Raw genomic sequence first — 18835 nt, 5'->3', positions numbered from 1 at the left:
CCAGGAGCCTTCACGGAGAGGCAGTATGAGACTGGGCTGTGAGGAAAGTGGGTTTCAGTAAGGCCAAAGAAGAATGCAAAAGAGTGTTAAGTCTAAGGAACATTGCAAGAGGCTGTGAGTGGTGGGAAGTGAAGGGCCAGGAGGGCAGTGGCTGGGGAAGCAGCTGAGGGCTTGCAGAGGACTGTCATCCTGACCACAGGCTGACTAATCTATGAGCATACTGACGGAGCACAGTATAATCAATAGGACTTCATGTGGTACCATGGAAACAAAAGCTGGCCTTTAAACCATAACTTACTAATTGGATCATTAATTTTTTTCTTTCTTCATTATGCAAGGTATTTTTTCTCATACACACAGATACACACACTCACTTCTTAAAGTGTGTTATAGAAACAACAATAGTGAGTGTTGAGAACTAGGTTTAATTACATTCTATCCAAGTATACAGAATTAGGTATCTTAAGAATTGTTTGACCTTAGTAATTTAGGGTAAAACATACACAAACTTCAAATCTTCATATGGATTCCTTAGCTCATAAGTAGGAAGTCCACCACTGCAAATATTTTAGTCTTAGAACATTGCTGATGTGCATGTATTGTTGAAATGGACCTGTTGTCACTGAACTTCGGACAAGAAGTCCCAGGGCCAGGGCTTGAGCTGTGCCTTCCCTCCATAACATACTTACTAAGTCTGACTTTCACTAGAAATTACAGAATGATCAAGTGGATCAATATTGCCCTATCATATATAATAAAAAAAAAATAATCAACAATGAAAAAAGATAAAGTTCATATATAGAATTATGAAACCAATGCAATGTGACTTCTCAGCTTGTTTGGCCCACTAAACTGCTTCATAGGGCTGCTTCGGAGGGCAAAGGTCAGGGGATGCATCTTAAGAGCTGAAGTCACTAGACAAATACCAAGGAACTCTCTGGAGAGGAATAAAGCATTAGGTAGAGCTTCGAAATCTGTCAATGAACAAGCTGCCCTGTGTTTTGGAAACTGGACAGTTTTTCTCTATAAATCCAGGCTATTTTTTGTAACTTCTTCTCTCTACGCTGACCAGTCAGTTGTTGTTGCCAGCTGCCATGGAGGTGACTCTGACTCCTGGCGACCTTATGTACAGAACAAAATGTTGCCCAGTCCTGCATCATCCTCACACACAATTACCAGCAAGTTCGAATCCATCGCTGCAGCTATTGTGTCAATTCATCTCACCGAGGGTATGCTTTGCACTCTTGGCCCTGTACTTCACCAAATGTGTCCTCTGGTAGCAATTGTTCCCTCCTGATGACGTGTTCAAAGCAAGCAAGTTGGACAATGATCTGTTGTCATTGACTAATATTCAGAAGTAGATCACTAAGCCTTTCTTCCTAGTCTGTCTCAGTTTCTCTTTCTAGTCTTCCTAGTCTGTCAGCTCCGCTGAAACCTCTCCACCGTGGGTGACCTGTAGACACTGAAATCCAAAACTATGTCAATACCATCAAGTAGATGTGTTTAATGAGAAAAACAAAAGCTACAATGTCTGCTTTTCTGTAAGCCTTCTAGAATGGTGCAGGCCAACTGCATAGCAGCCCCTGCATAGTGGTTTAACATTATGCTTGTCTGACTAGATACCTCTGATGTCAATCTACTTCAAAGCCATTGCTAAACAGTTGTTAGATAAGAATAATTTTCTATCACTAAAATGTAGACCAGATGAAATCTGGTAACCCAGATCTACAAGAGCACATGACTTATCCCAAAACATACAAATATCTTCCAACTGGCAAAAAAGTTATTTTTTATATTAGATATTGGAATTATACAATTATTCATTTTAGGTTGAATTTTGGGAAGTAAAACAATTTCTAGGAGTGAATTTTGTTAAAGTTTATGAGAGTTGCTATGAAATACAATGCACAATATGAAAAATAAAAAGACAGTTTTGTATTTACTGGGCCATGGATGGATGAGTGACAATGGATGACATCACTAATAGGCAATTAGAACACCCAGCATTCCAAAATGGTTTAATAATTTGTTTTGAAGAAATAACTTCCAAAAGAACAAAAGGAGAATCTAAATATTTATTTGGATTGTTAACATGCTGAAGTAAAGTTAAATATATCAAATAAAGAAATTTATTCAAACCTGAAAAAGGCATCAAATATTTAGTCACAACTTAGAAATGGAATTGGCTCCAAAAGTTTATCTGTAAATGAATTATTTGGAACAGTGCACTTCCCCATTTCCTGTGGGAATGTTGTAGACAGTAGTGACGCTTCCAGAGGAACATAAAACTGGGTAAAGTAATAGGCATACTTAAGGCTGGGCAGTGTAATGGTAAAAGAACGTGAACTCTACAGAGTCAAATGTCCCTGGACTTCAATCCTGCTCTGCGTGTTATCAGCACTGTTTCCACAAGATATGCTCCAGCCAGAAGTGGGCCTCCACGGAACAAGTCACACTCTTACCTGTAACATGATTGTAAAATCTACAGCTGGAGAAACACTGCTTTTTTGTGACCAGGGAAAAACCCACTACTGTCCTTGGTGTGGCTCAGACGGGGCTCGAGTGCATGGGGTTGGAGTCAGGGAGCACTATTCCATCAACAACTCTGATGGAATTGACATGATCTCAGGCAAGGAATATCATTTTTTCAAGACTATACTTTTTATACTTAGTCTTTTCAGATGTTTTTGATTCTGAAATTGTTTATAACGAATATGTAGCCCTAATGAGGATTAAGATGATGAGGCCTGGTTTTAATAAGGACAAGGTTCAAGTGACCCAAATAAGCTTTTCTCATGTTTAGCTATGATTTCCAAATATCGGGAGAACTCCCTCCAAAAAAAAATCCTATACTGCAATTACATTATCATAGTCATTTCCTTTTTTCTTTTTTACAAGTGACAGGAAGCATTTGTAACAAGACAGATCTACATGGATCAATAATATGTCCTTGTTTCTACCCAGAGCATTACAGGGATCTATCCATGAAATACATCTCTTTAGGAACATAGGTGCAGGGCTGCATTCGTAATTTACCCCTCAGGAAAGAAGTCTGTAAGACAAACAGGACACAGAGAGATAAGGCCCATGGGAGCCCCGACAATTGAATCCAGTCAAGAGAACTGTTCATTGAATACTTAAGACTGAGAACAACTATGGACAGAATGATCATCAAGAAAAACTCTTTGAAGATGTTATGAATAACTGCTTCAAAATCAGAATAGCATAAATTCATAATGGGCTTTCTCTCTCACTGAGATACTACTTTAAGCTCAGATGTTACTACAATTAAATAAAACACAAAGACAGTTAAGTAGCACACTATTTGAAGAGAAGTTAGATTAAGATAGAGAAAATACCAAATTCATTGTTGACACATTTTTAAAAATAATTTTTATTGTGCTTTCAGTGAAAGTTTACAAATCAAGTCAGTTTCTCACACAAAAACTCATATACACCTTGCTACATACTCCCAATTACTCTCTCCCTAATGAGACAGCCCACCCCTCCCCCTACTTCATTGTTGACACTTTTGTTGTCGTATGCTGTTGAGTCGATTCTGACTCATAGCGACCCTATACGGCAGAGTAGAAGTGTCCCATAGTGTTTCTTAGGCTGTAATTTTTACAGGAGCAGATTGCCAGGTCTTTTTTTCCACAGAGCCGCTGGTGGGTTCAAACCACTGACCTTTCAGTTAGCACCTAAGCGTTTAACCACTGTGCCACCAAGGGCTCCTTTTGTTGACACTAATTTTCTACAGGACTGGACACTTCCATGAAAAATGCTTCTTTTTTCCCTAATTCATCAATTAGGGTGATTATTGGAGACATAACAACTACATTTTGGGGCAGATCTATGTACAATTCCACTTCAACCTGCTCAAAACCATATTTTAAGTAAGGTACCATGAAATTGTTTGTTTGTTTACTGTGGAAAGCAGAAAGACACAGCAACTCAAGAGATTTGCTTAAAACTCTTACAATGCCTTTTCACTAAATCATATTTCCATTCGCATAAAATGTCTCTCATGCAAGGAAGCTTTAGTGTTATAGTTAGGAAAACATACAGAAAATCTTGAATTAAAACACACATATATAACATTTTTTATCTCTTAATTTTGATAAAATTATGAATCACCTAACCTGCATCATTCTTTTTGTTGTCAATTATCATTTTTATCCTGGAGGTATTTTATGGGCTCCGCTCAACTCTATGGATTTGCCTGCATTATTGTCTTAAAAAATAATAAAATTAGAGATAAAACACTAATCAATGAGCCAGCAATTGTGGCACATTGGATGTGATTACCGTGTATCCTCACCTTTCTCTGGTGGCCTTCTGCAGAATCTTCATTCCCACTAGACTGCAGGACTTCCCTTCCAACTGTCTTTCTTTCAAGATGGTGCCCTCCAACTGTACTTCACCAAACAGCCCATAGGCATCTTGCACAAGAAGACAGACTCTGCAAAAAAGCATTCATATTTGTTCTGCTAGTAGACAATTTGTGATTCAATACAAAGGCCAGGATTTCCCTTCTTTTTTAGACATCTATTGTAGTTATTTTCCTAAGTAGGTGAGTCAGGGTGAATGAAAATGGATTCAAGCATTTACTTTTTGGATTTATACATGCAGATGTTTGGATCATAACAAAGTACAGAAGGAGATACAATTCTATTTTGGCATACAACTAAACCCTAAGCCAAATTTGGTTTAAAAGCACACACATAAAAAAATCCTCTCAAATCATACATTATTGTTCCCCAGGTAGAGAATGTCTTCAGTTCCCATTTTTATCCTGTTTCCCATGACAGGAAACACACTGTGTTGATGTTCAATACTGAGAAAAGTTTCAGTGTATCATTATGATGAGAACAGCAATTAGGAGCTTTCTCTGAGAAGGTACATATTTACCGACATGCTACACACAACAGGATAAAAACCAGTGTTGTAGCTGGCAGCAAACTAGACACGATGGGTATGGGATTCCCACTAATTTTAAGTCAGAAGATGGTATTCGTGAAAATGAACTTATGACTGAATTCCAATCCTTTCACTTCATAATTCAGGTAAATAACGTCTTCTTTTTTCTATCATGAAATGACACATACTCAGAAAACATTTCATAGAGTCTGAAAAAAATTTACCCAGCAATAACACCACTAAATAGATTGTGGGGCATAAAGCTCTTCCAAAGATGAGAATATAAAGGTAAGTGCCAGTAGCATCCCTCTAGTTGTGACAACCAAAAATGTCTCCAGACATTGCTAAGTGTTCTCTGGGGGCAGAATCATCCGCCAGTTGGGAACCTCTGGATTACAAAAACCCTCTCCTAATCCTGCCCACACATCTATTAGTCTGTCATACTATGGTGGCTCATGTGTTGCTGTGATGCTGGAAGCTATGCCACTGGTATTTCAAATACCAGCAGCGTCACCCATGGTGGACAGGTTTCACTGGAGCTTCCAGACTAAGACAGACTGGGAAGAAGGACCCAGTGATCTACTTCTGAAAAAACTGGCCAGTGAAAACCTAATGAAAATAGCAGCACCGGAAGATAAGCCCCTCAGGTTGGAAGGCACTAAAAATATGACTGGGGAAGAGCTGCCTCCTCAAAGTCAAGTTGAACTTAATGATGTGGATGGAGTCAAGATTTTGGGACCTTCATTTGCTGATGTAGCATGACTCAAAGTGAGAAGAAACAGCTGCAAACATCCATTAGTAATGAGAACATGGAATGTACAAAGTATGAATCTAGGAAAAATGGAAGAATAGGAATACCAGAACACTTAATTGTACTCATGAGGAACCTGTACATAGTCCAAGAGGCAGTCGTTTGAACAGAACAAGGGGATACTGTGTAGTTTAAAGTCAAGGAAAGGTGTGTGTCAGGTTTGTATCCTTTCACCATACTTACTCAATCTGTATGCTAAGTAAATAATCCAAGAAGCTGGACTATATGAAAAAGAACAGTGCAGCAGGATTGGAGGAAGACTCATTGACAACCTGCTTTATGACAACCTTGCTTGCTGAAAGTGAAGAGGACTTGAAGCATTACCGATGAAGATCAAAGACTACAGACTTCAGTATGGATTACACCTCAATATAGATAAAACAAAAATCCTCACAAATGGGCCAATAAGCAGTATTATGATAAATGCAGAAAGAAGTGACATTGTCAAGGATTTCATTTTGCTTGGATCCACAATCAATGTCCGTGGAAGCAGCAGTCAAGAAATCAAACAATGCATTGCATTGGGCAAATCTGTTGCAAAAGACCTCTTTAAAGTGTTAGAAAGCAAAGATGTTACTTTAAGGACTAAGGAGGTATGCCTCACTCAAGCCCCAGTGTCTTCAATCGCCTCATATGCATGTGAAAGCTGGGCAATGAATAAGGAAGACCAAAGAATTGATGCATTTGAGTTATATTTTTGGTAAGAATATTGAATATACCATGGACCGCCAGAAGAATGAACAAATCTGTCTTGAAAGGAGTACAGGCAGAATGCTCCTTATAAGCAAGAATGGCGAGACTTTATCTCATGCACTTTGGACATGTAATCAGGAAGGACCAGTCGTAAAGTAGAGGGTCAGTGAAAAAGACCCTCAATAAGTGGATTGACACAGTGGCTGCAACAATGGGCTCATGCATAACAACTACTATAAGGATGGTGCAGGACCGGACGGTGTTTCATTCTGTTGTGCATAGGGTCACTGTAAGTCGGAACTGACTTTATGGCACCTAACAACAATAACAACTCCTAATCCTATATCTTATTTATAAAGTAAACTTTCATTAAAAAAAAAAAAACTCTGATCATACCCCACATGCTAACAAATCTCCATGTGTCTCCAGTGCCTACGTCAGTCATTTTTCAAATTGTTTGACCACATTCTGCAGCACGTTACATTATAACCCTACAAACATATGTGAATGTGTATATATGTATAAGTGAAGTGACTATGTATGATGCACTCTGATATTTTATTTTTCTCTTGTAATCTTTTCCATAAAATAAAAATTCTAGTCAAAACATACTAACTTGATTTCATGTTCAACTAATGGGTCATGTCTGTGTGGGGTCATGTCTACATTCTGAAAAACACTGTTCTAGACCCTAGCCTAGATGACAGAGTGCAAACCCTTGAACTTCACATCCAAGACAATGCATCTCCAACCATCTTTGCAGTTCTGCTACAGTTCTACCTCATGTGCCCTGCACTCACTGGTAGCTCAAACTTTGTAAAGCAAACTGACACATAAAAGTTACCCCTGTACATTTTAGACTGGAGTGTGTACAGTCTGCAGACATGTATATTAAAATAACTGGACTGAAGTATATTTTATGTATCATAAAGTTTGTCGTTCTTGTTATTAGGTGCCGACAAGTTGGTTCCGACTCATAGCGACCCTATGCACAACAGAACGAAACACTGCCTGGTTCTGAGCCATCCTTACAATCATTGTTACGCTTGAGCTCATTGTTGCAGCCACCGTGTCAATCTACCTCGTTGAGGGTCTTCCTCTTTTCCTCTGACCCTGTACTCTGCCAAGCATGATGTCCTTCTCCAGGGACTGATCCCTCCTGACAACATGTCCAAAGTATGTAAGACACAGTCTCGCCATCCTTGCTTCCAAAGAGCATTCTGGTTGTACTTCTAAGACAGATTTGTTCGATCTTTTGGCAGTCCATGGGATATTCAATATTCTTTGCCAACACCACAATTCAAAGGCGTCAATTCTTCGGTCTTCCTTATTCATGGTCCAGCTTTCACATGCATATGATGCGATTGAAAATACCATGGCTTGGGTCTGGTGCACCCTAGTCTTCAAGGTAATATCTTTGCTCTTCAACACTTTAAAGAGGTCATTTTGCAGCAGATTTACACAAATGCAATGTGTCTTTTGATTTCTTGACTGCTCCTTCCATGGCTGTTGATTGTGGATCCAAGTAAAATGAAATCCTTGACAACTTCAATCTTTTCTCTGTTTATCATGATGCTGCTCATTGGTCTGGTTGTGAGGATTTTTGTTTTCTTTATGTTGAGGTGCAATCCATACTGAAGGCTGTGGTCTTTGCTCTTCATTAGTACGTGCTTCAAGTCCTTTTTACTTTCAGCAAGCAAGGTTGTGTCATCTGCATAATGCAGGTTGTTAATGAGTCTTCCTCCAATCCTGATGCCCTGTTCTTCTTCGTATAGTCCAGCTTCTTGGATTATTTGCTCAGCAATATGGTGAAAGAATACAACGCTGACGCACAGCTTTCCTGACTTTAAACCAATCAGTATCCCCTTGTTCTGTCCAAATAACTGCCTCTTGATCTATGTAAAGGTTCCTCATGAGCACAATTAAGTGTTCTGGAATTCCCATTTTTTGTAATGTTATTCATAATTTGTTATGATCCACACAGTCGAATGCCTTTGCATAGTCAATAAAACCCAGGTAAACATCCTTCTGGTATTCTCTGCTTTCAGCCAGGATCCATCTGACATCAGCAATGATATCCCTGGTTCCACGTCCTCTTCTGAAACCGGCCTGAATTTCTTGCAGTTCTCTGTCGACATACTGCTGCAGCCGTTTTTGAGTGATCTTCAGCAAAATATTGCTTGCCTGTGATATTAATGATATTGTTCTATAATTTCCACATTCGGCTGGATCAGCTTTCTTGGGAATAGGCATAAATGTGGATCTCTTCCAGTCAGTTGGCCAGGAAGCTGTCTTCCATACTTCTTGGCACAGATGAGTGAGCACTTCCAGTGCTGCATCTGCTTGTTGAAACATCTCAATTGATATTCCATCATTCCTCGAGACTTGTTTTTTGCCAGTGCCTTCAGAGCAGCTTGGACTTCTTCCTTCAGTACCATCAGCTCCTGATCATATGCTACCTCTTGAAATGGTTGAACATCGACTAATTCTTTTTAATATAATGACTCTGTGCATTCCTTCCGTCTTCTTTTGATGCTTCCTGCATCGTTTAATATTTTCCCCATAGAATCCTTCGCTATTGCAACTTGAGGCTTGAATTTTTTTCTTCAGTTCTTTCAGCTTGAGAAACATCAAGCGTGTTCTTCCCTTTTGGTTTTCCATCTCCAGCCTCTTTGCACATGTCATTATAATACTTTACTTTGTTTTCTCGAGCCATCCTTTGAAATCTTCTGTTCAGTTCTTTTACTTCATCAATTCTTTCTTTTGCTTTAGCTGCTCGACATTCAAGAGCAAGTTTCAGAGTCTCCTCTGACATCCGTCTTGGTCTTTTCTTTCTTTCCTGTCTTTTCAATGACCTCTTGCTTTCTTCATGTATGATGTCCTAAAGTTTACCCATGGCCAATTCAGTGATGTTTTAGTAACTTCACTGATTAATACAGCCATCACCATAAATCAATTTTAGAATATTTCCATACTCCCAATAAGATCCCATGTACGCATTTACAGTTCATCCCTGTTCTCACCCTTAGCCTCAGGTAAACCATTAATCTACTTTCTGTCTCTATAAATTTTCCTTTTCTAGATATTTCATATAAAGGAAATCATACAACATGTGGTCTCTTGTGTTTGGCCTGTTTCACTGAGCATAATGTTTTTGAAGTTAATATATAATGTAAGATGTCATAGTGCTTTATTCCTTTTTATAGCTGCAGTCTTACATTGCATGAACATACTACATTTTGTCTAAAAGTCCCTCAGCTAGTGAATGGACTAGCTGAGGGACTTCTAGGTTGTTTCGAATTTTGGGGTATCACAGACAATAATGCTATGAACGTCTCTGTGGAAATCTTTGTGTGGACATATGCTTTCATATCTTACCTTCCCACCAGCAGTGGACAGGGGTTTCCACTTCATCCAGATCCCTGGAAACATTTGTTACTGTTTGTGTTTTTTGATTATAGCGTGTAATGTGGTATCTACTCTAGTGGATGTAATGTGGTATCTCATTGTGTGTGCATGTGTTTTTAAATAACGTTTTATTGTGTTATTGGTGAAAGTTTACACAGCAAATTAGCTTCCCATTTAACAATTACTAAACAAATTGTTCAGAGACATTGGTTTCATTTTTCACAGCGTGTTAACGTTCTCATTAATTCCTTTCTGGATGTTTCACTTCCAGTAATGTGGTTTCCCTGTCCCCTTTCCTTCTTATCTTTGCTTTAGAGTAATTGTTGACCATTTGGTCTCATGTAGATGACTTTTCAAAGGTGTGCTACTGGTAGTATTCTGCTATTCAGCTAAAAGGTGACCTCAGGGGGTAGTTTTGTTTCAAGGTTTATGGAGTACCTCAGGGTGACAGTCTTGGGGAGTCCTGTAGTCTCAACCAGTCCAGTCAGTGTAGACTGTTTAAGAATTTGAGTTCTGTTCCACATTTTTCTCCCCTTGTATCAGAATTCATCTATTGTAGGCCTAATTGGAATCGTCAATAGTGGTAGCTGGCCACTGTCTAGTTCTTCTGGTCTCAGTGTAGATGAGGTCATGGTTTGTGTAGACTGTTAGTCCTCTAGACTAGCTACGTCACTGAGTCTTTTGTTTCCTTCTTTCTCTTTTTCTCTGAATGAGAAGAGTCTGATTGTTGTATCTTAGATGGCTCTCACAAGCTTTTAAGACCCCAGGCACTGCTCATCAAACTAGGATGTAGAACATAAACTTTGTAAAGTATATGACACCAATTGACCTAGTTGTCCTACGAGACTATGTTCCTAAGTCTTCAAAACCCAGGAAACCAATCCCATGAGGAGTTTGTTTATGTCTAAGAAGTACTGTAACTGTGCCCCTATGTGTTTTATTATATATATGCACACACATGTATATACACATCTATTAGCCTGTTGCTGTCAAGTCAATTCCGACTCATAGAGACACTATATGACAGAGAAGAACACCCCCATAGGTTTCCAAAGAGCAGCTAGTGGGTTCGAACTGCTGACCCTTTGGTTAGCAGCCGAGCTCTTAACCACTGTGTCACCAGGGCTCTGAATATACACATAGTTACATGTATATATGTACACACACACACACACACACACACACATACTTATACATATATATGTATACGTACATACATATATAACCACACCTGTATTTTTTGGTTATTGTTGCAAAATTATATATGTCCTAGGGTTGCTATAAGTCAGAATCAACTCAACAGCAATGGATCTGGTTTTTAACATTTACCAAAAAAGTCCTTTTTGTGTGTGTATTTTTTAGTGACTTTTTTGTTTTTTATTTTAACCTTGGTCAAACTGTGGGCACTTCACCCACAGTCACTGTTACCTTTCCCATCCCCCAAAATAACAAGTGTCCACTATTTAAAGAGTGATTCTCCCTCTCCCCACCCACCCATTCTTGGTAACCACCAATGAATGCTGGTTTCTGTATTTTTACATATTTTTCTCTTTTTATAAAAGTAGGATCATACAATGTCCTTTTGTGATTGATCTATTTCACTCAGCATCCATGTTATGTTTCAAGGATTCATCATTATTCTTTATGGTCGCATAGTATTTCATTGTATAATATACCACATTTTGCTTACTCATTCAGCTGTTGATGGGCACTTAGGTTGTGTCCACCTTTTTGCTGTTGTGAATAGTGCTGCAATGAACATAACCTGTTGCCATCAAGTCAATTCTGACTCACGGCAGCCCTAAAGAACAGAATAGAACTGCCCCACAGGGTTTCCAAGGCTGGGAAGCGGACTGCCACGTAATTTCTTCCGAGGAGTGGGTGGTAAGTTCAAACTGCCAACCTTTTTGCTTAGCAGCCGAGTGCTTAACTGCTGTACCATCAGGCCTTACTACAATGAACATAGGTGAGCATATGTCTGTTCATGTCCCTTCTATTATGTCTCTAGAGCATATACCTAGAAGTGGGATTGCTGGATCATAAGGTAGTTCTATTTCTAATTTTTTTTTCAGGAAGCGTCATACCATTTTCCGTAGTGGTTGCTCCATCTTACAGTTCCAGCAGCAGTGGGTAAGTGTTTCAGTCTTATTACATCCTTGGCAGCATTTGTGTTTTCTGTTTCATTGGTCAGTGCCATTTTAGCAGGGGTGAGATGGCAGCTCATTGTGGTTTTCATTTTTTCTAATCACTAATGAGATTGAGAATCTTTCCATGTGCTTATTAGGCATTTCTATATCTTCTTCCATGAAGTGTTTGTATATATTGCCCATTTTTTGATTCGGTTGTTTCTCTATTTATTACTGAGTTGTAAGAGTTCTTTATATATCCTGGATATATCTTAAATTGGATATGTGTTTTGCAAGTATTTTCTCTCAGTTTGTAGTTTGCCTTCCCTTTTAAAAATAATGTCTTTTGAAGTGTAAAAGTTTGAAGTTTTTGATGAGTTCCATTTTATCTACTTTAGAAAACACATTTTTAAAGAGCTCCAGAGATTCATTTGATTCTTCATGAAGATCAACTTGTATTCTTCACTGTAGTTCTATAATCTATCAAATTATTTCATAGACTTCCTTTTTAGCAAAGAATTTTGTTATGGACTGAATTGTGTTCCCCCCCCCCCAAAAAAAAAAATCCTGGGTGGGTATAGGGGGTTTCATTTGTTATGTTAATGAGGTGATGCCAGAGTAGGGTGGATCCTAAATATAACTTCTGAGTTATAAAAATTGCAGAATAGACATGGGCACACACACTTTGGGGAAGACAGATGAATGTGAGAACTGTCTAAAATCTAAGGAACACCAAAGAACCAAGGAATACCTGAGGCTACTGACAAGGAAGAAATCAATACGACTAAGACCTCTATTTGGATCTTTAACCTCCAGAACTGTGAGAAAATAAATTTCTGTTCTTTAAAGCCACCCACTTGTGGTATTTGTGTTACAGCAGCACTGGGTAACTAAGACAGAATTTGGTACCAAGGTAGGGTGCTGCTGTAACAAACACCTAAAACTATGAAAGGAGCTTTAGAATCAGGTAATGGGTAAAAACTGGACGAATGTGGATACACTTGATAGTAAGAGCCTGTACTGCCTTGAAGAGCTTGTTGGTAGAATAATGGACATTAAGGACAATTGTGATGAGGGCTCAGAAAGAAATGAGGAATCCTGTAGAGAAAGCCCCTATTGCCATGGACAAAATGCTGCAAACTTTAAATATGGTTCTGGTGAGGCTTTAAAAGAAAATGATGGACACGTGATTGGACTCTAGAGGAAAGGCCATTCTTGTTATAAAGAGGTAAAGAACCTGTCTGGATTGTGTTAGAATGTTTTGTGGAAAGTAGAGCTTATAAGCATAAACTTGGATATTTAGCTGAGAAGTTTTCTAAGTCAGATCTTAAAGGGGCAGCGTGGTTTCTCCTTCCTGATAATAGTAAAAAGTGGAAGGAAAGACCTATATTAAGAAATAAACTGTGCGAAAAGAAACCAGAACTTCAAGATTCAGTAGATTCTATTGTAAAAACTAAGAAAGTGTATCATAGAACTGACACCAAGGTGTGGCTATACAATCTTTTCCTAAAGTGATTAGGCTTGTGACCCTAATCCCTTTATTAAAAAACTGGAAGGGACAGAGACAGAATGAAATGAAGAAAAACTGTTTGCCTCTTGGAATTCTATAGGAATTGTACAATTGCAACCAAGCAGGATATGGGCCAGTGAAGCTGCTTGTTGCAAACAACTGTTGTCTTCCAAGAAAAGGAAAAGATCATTCTGGTAACAGTTCAGAGACATAGAGGGAAAAGGAAGACAGATAATGGAGACAGATACATCTACAGGCCAGGAACGCCAAGGATTGTTCCAGCTACTAGAGGCTGAAAGAGAAAAGGAAGGCCTTCTTGCTAGAGCCACACCCTGAATTCCAACTTCCAGGCTCCTGAACTGTGAGAATATAAATTTCTATTCTTTAAAGCCGTCCAACGTGTGGTATTTCTGTTACGGCAGCACTAAGTAACTAAGACACATAGAATTCTGTGATAACCCTTTTTATATTAAATGTCTATAGTTTTAATTTTTATATGCATACAGTTTAAGAATAAAATACTTCTACAAGTTTTGTTATGAAAAACTGTAGTTTTCTGCAACCCGTTTATCCTTTTCAGAAGCAACCACTTTTGTTCCTTTAGCTGATTAGTCAGGTATTAACCTTCACGTTTCCAAATAATATGCTTGTATTGATACTTTATGATTTCTCATAATCTATTTACTTTCTACTATGGAAGACAAGGATTTAGCTATTTCTTCTCCCTATACCCACTACACATATTTCCATTCCAATTTTTCCCAAAATAGTCATTTATTATTTTAAATAGATCAACATTTGGTGTTTATATTAATTTTTATAAATGCCATTTACAGATGACTGGTGGAATAAGCTACATACTTCTTTCCAATAGTATGGTGTCCTAAATATTTCAAAGGGCCCTTCTGTTCAAAACAAATAAACAAAAAACACCTAGATCATGCCTAACATGGGTTTTTATTGGGTTGCCGGATTTGTAGGAAGGAAAACCTTCACGGGTCAAAAATCAAACAGATGAACAATGAATGAAGTAAAACCTAAGTCTGAAGCAATGAACTTTAACCACTGTTTTGGCAAAGGGAGTAGAACTCTAAAATCCTTGATTAAGTCCCCAGATCCACAGGGATACCCTGGCTCTCGGGAGAGGGGAAAGGTAAATCTTGTCTAAAAGAAAGCACCTTTAATTAGATCACTAGTTTGCCACAGAGTAGGATCAAACAGGAAACCCTGGTCACATAGTGGTTAAGTGCTATGGCTGCTAACCAAAAGGTCAGTAGTTTGAATCTACCAGGTGCTCCTTGGAAACTATATGGGGCAGTTCTACTCTCTCCTACAGGGTTGCTATGAGTCGGAACTGACTCTATGGCAATGGGTTGGGTTTGGTTTTTTGGTTTAGGATCAAACAAATATGCTCAAATAAAAATCACCAAATACAAGGAAACAAACTATTATGTGGGAGGAGTCTGAATAAGTAACAATAGGCTTGTTGAGGACTCAAGATATTGAAACTAATGGATGTGAGATACAGAATAACTATTTCAAAAAAGTGAAATGACAAAAAATAAATAGGAGACAAGACGCTATCAAAAATGACTTGACAGATTTACAGAAGAATCAAATAGAACTTTCAGAAAGGAAAGTTATAGTTATTGATATAAAAAATAACTGGATAGGTTTAACAAATACATACACCTGAAGAGATAATATTTAACCTGGGTTATATATCTGAGTAAATTACCCAGAATGCAGCCTAAGATTTGAGACAGAAAATATCAGAGAAGGTGAAGAAATAGGACAGAATGATAAGGTCTAACATATGTCTAAATATAGGAGTCCCAGAGGAAGAGGACAGAGAAGTGATAATTTCTAGGTCTAACAACTGAGAATTTTCCCCAACTAATGGAAGAGGTAAATACAAAGGTAAGGGAAGCAAAGCAATTGTCAAATAAGATGACTAAAAGGAAATTCATTCTAATACACACACTGTAATGAAACTACAGAACATCAAAGGTAATGAGAAGATTGTAAAAGCAAGCAGAAAGAAAACACAGAACACCTACAAAGGAATGAAAATTAGATTTACATCAGCCTTCTCAGTTGCACGGAGTGAAGCTGGAAGACAGTGGAATATTTTCAAAAGTCTGAAAGCCCCCTCAGAACTGTGTACCAACAGAGTTATCTTTCAAGGATAACAGTAAAATAAAGACATAAAAGATAATGAAAAATCGAGAATTTTCTGTCTACAGAGCCTAAAATATTTACTAATTACTAAAGCAACTGCTAAAGTAATTTTTAAATTGGGTATTTTAGGAAAAAGGAAAATGATCTCAGAAAAAGGTCTGAGATACAATAAGGACTAATGAGCAAAAATACAGACATGTCAGAACAAAAATGATGGGAAAATTATAACACCTCCACCAATAATAACAACTAAAGCTTGAAGAACTGTAAAGCTGGAGTCAAATGGTGGTTACTGGAGTTCAAATGTTCCAAAATCCTCATATCATTCAGGATGGATATTAAGATAGTAACTCTAGGCCTCATTTAGTTAAAAAAAAAAAAAAAAAAAGTGCTGTTAAAACTTAGTGTCGATCTGCACTCCATAAGGTTTTCAATGGCTGTGATCTTTCAGAAGTAGATCACTAAGCCTTTCTTCTGAGGCTCCTCTGTGTGGATGTGAACCATCAACCTTTCGGTAGTTTGTGCCACCCATGTACATGTGGTAAAATTTCAAAGATAACATCCAGAAGAACAGAAATGGGTGTATATGTTCCAAATCACTAGGGGAAAAAAGAAAAAAAAAAAAAAAAACAAGCAAATAAGAAAAGGCAAGGAAAAAGCAGGAATGTAAAGTAATAAGTAAAATGGTAAAAACAACCCTGAGTATACTACAAATAGAATAGAAATGATTTAAACTTGTCAGTTAAAAGACAGAGTTTAACACGGAGTTGCCATATGACCTGGTGATTCCATTCCTAGATATACGCCCCAAAGACTTGAAAGCAGGGACTCAAACAGATACTTGTATATCAGTGTTCATTAAAGCATTGTTAACAGTGGCTAGAGAGTGGAAACAACCCAAATGTCCATCAGCAGATGAATGGACAAACAAAATGTGGTGTATATGCACGTGAAGATCGTTGAAATGGCAAATGTTTTGTTACCTATATATTTACCACACACATACACACACACAATGTGATGTGTATGCACAATGAAGTATTCAGCCATGAAGAGAAATGAAGTTCTGATACATACTATGACATGCATGAACCTTGGCAACACTGTGCTGAGTGAAATAAGTCAGGCACAGGAGGACAAATATTTCATATCACTTATGTGAGGTGTCTGGAGAGGGCAAATGCAGCGGAGGGAGGGGGGTGTGGCCTGATCAGAAAGGCTACCACATAGCCTGATATCAGCTGATCTCAGGGAGGGAGGAGAGCATGACTCAATCAATAATGCTTATATAACGACACCAATAAGGGCTCTGAACGCCAGAGCTCCAAGAGCTTACTGGTTGGTGAAAGACATTTATACATATGTCCTTTTTGGGACATGGAAGCTCCATGTTGGGAACTCTCTCAGACCTTACCTCATGGTGGTTATTTATATCCTTTTGCTATAAGAAATCTGTAATCATAAGTATAGTCCTTTCTGTGAGTTCTGTGAATCATTCCAGTGAATTATCAAAGCCAGCAGGTGGAAGCGAGGGAGCCCAGGGGAGGCCCCCAAAGTTGCAGCTGACATTCTGGAGGATTAGTGGGAAAATCCTGAATTTGCAGTCAGCAGGTCAGAAGTAAGGGTGTTGTGTGGAGTCCCAAACTTGTGGCTGGTTTCTGCCTATTTGGCAGTCTTAAGGGTGGTATCCTTTTAACTTGTGAGATCTGACCTAGCTCTGGGTGGTTAAGATCAGAAAGAGAGAGTGCCACATGGACAATTAGTGTTAGGGATGACTGAGAATTTGGAAAGTGAGGATTTGATAAATCTTCACATTTTGGGGGAATGGATTTATGTTGATTCTTATACATTAGATTGGTGGTTAATAGGGGCTCAGAGAAGAAGGGGGTGGGGAGTTATTGCTTAAGGGGCACTGAGTTTCTGTTTGAGGTGATGAAAAATTTTGGAAATGGATAGTGGTGATGGTTGGACAACATGGTGAATGTAATTAATGTCAGTGAAGTGTACACTTGGTCTCTATTTGCCTGCAGCAATGGATAAGAAGGAGAGTCAGAAATAGGAAAAGGATATGAAATATATTGTTAATTGTCGCCATAAACAACTGCCCCCTTTGCCATGATATCAGAACTCGATGGTGCCTGGCTACCTTTATGGAACATTTTGATCCATGATTCTATAGAAGAATCCTGATCCAAAGGGGGAAAATGCAGAACAGAATTTCAAATTCTCACGGACTCCAGACTTTCTGGGACCTGGAGTCTGGATGAACCCCTGAAACCACTGCCCTGAGATAATCTTTACACCTTAAACCAAAAATATTCCCTGAAGTCTTCTAAAACCAAACGATAACCCCTGAGACTATTGCCCAAAGATACCCTTTGAACTTGGCACTGAAGATACTCCTTGAGGTCACCTTTCAGCCAAATAATAGATGGCTTTATAAAATAAACAATATCGCCAGTGAGTAATGTGCTCCCTTAAACAATCAACTATACATGACCAAATGGTCAACATTTACCAAAAAGCAAAGATGAAAAGGCAAGGAGGGGAACGGAAGCTAGATCAATGAAAACAGAACAAGAACAGGATGAAAATAAGGAGAATGCTGACACATTGTAAAAACTGTAACCAGAGTAACGCAACAATCTGTATAAAAACTGTTAAGTGGAAACCTAATTTACTGTGTAAATTTTCACCTAAAACATAATATTAAAAAAACAAATGAACAATAGTTTGACTAGCAAAGACTGTGTGCCTTAAGCGTTGTGCTCTTTTTAGATCTTTCTATTTGGGATCAAAATTGACTACAGCAACTCAATAGACAGGGAACTTGGCAGTGAGTTTAAGCTGAGTGAAAAAAACTCAATGAACAGTAGTTGATATTTACATTAAGTTACAGAAAAGGCAAAACATATCTATAGTGACAGCAAAGGGCAGAAGGGAATTTTTTGGAGTGATGGAAATTGTCTTGGTGGACACACTTGTCAAAGCTTACTAAATTGCTCACTTAAAATAGGTGCATTTTATTGTACATAAATTATACCTCCAAGAAATTTCTTAAAGAAAAACAAAAAAAAAACAGGAGCCAACTTGAAGAGGATCCCACTGGATAAACCTAGAATAATTCTGAGAAGAAGATGGGACAACTTAGATTTGCACCTTTGGAAGTTACTAGGGTACCAACTC

At 38.3% G+C, this 18835-nt stretch overlaps 1 protein-coding gene across 8 annotated transcripts in view; it reads right to left on the bottom strand.

Annotated features, from left to right (window-relative positions):
- The window catches only part of SPIDR (scaffold protein involved in DNA repair), a 780587-nt gene that overhangs the window by 91059 nt on the left and 670693 nt on the right, over positions 1-18835 (bottom strand). For 7 of the 8 annotated variants that reach the window (XR_007513227.1, XM_049853504.1, XM_049853505.1 and 4 more), the window contains one exon: positions 4322-4462. The exons of the other annotated variant lie outside the window; for it this stretch is intronic. Coding sequence is in view for 6 of the 7 variants with exons in the window: in XM_049853504.1 (XP_049709461.1) it covers positions 4322-4462 (141 nt within the window). In the remaining variant the exon portion in view is untranslated. The remainder of the gene's footprint in view (positions 1-4321; positions 4463-18835) is intronic. 8 annotated transcript variants of the gene reach the window in all.

Source organism: Elephas maximus, chromosome 15, assembly GCF_024166365.1.
Source record: "Elephas maximus indicus isolate mEleMax1 chromosome 15, mEleMax1 primary haplotype, whole genome shotgun sequence".
NCBI lineage: Eukaryota > Metazoa > Chordata > Mammalia > Proboscidea > Elephantidae > Elephas > Elephas maximus.
Note: the sequence above shows the minus strand (reverse complement) of the source record. Positions and strands in the feature narration are given on the sequence as shown.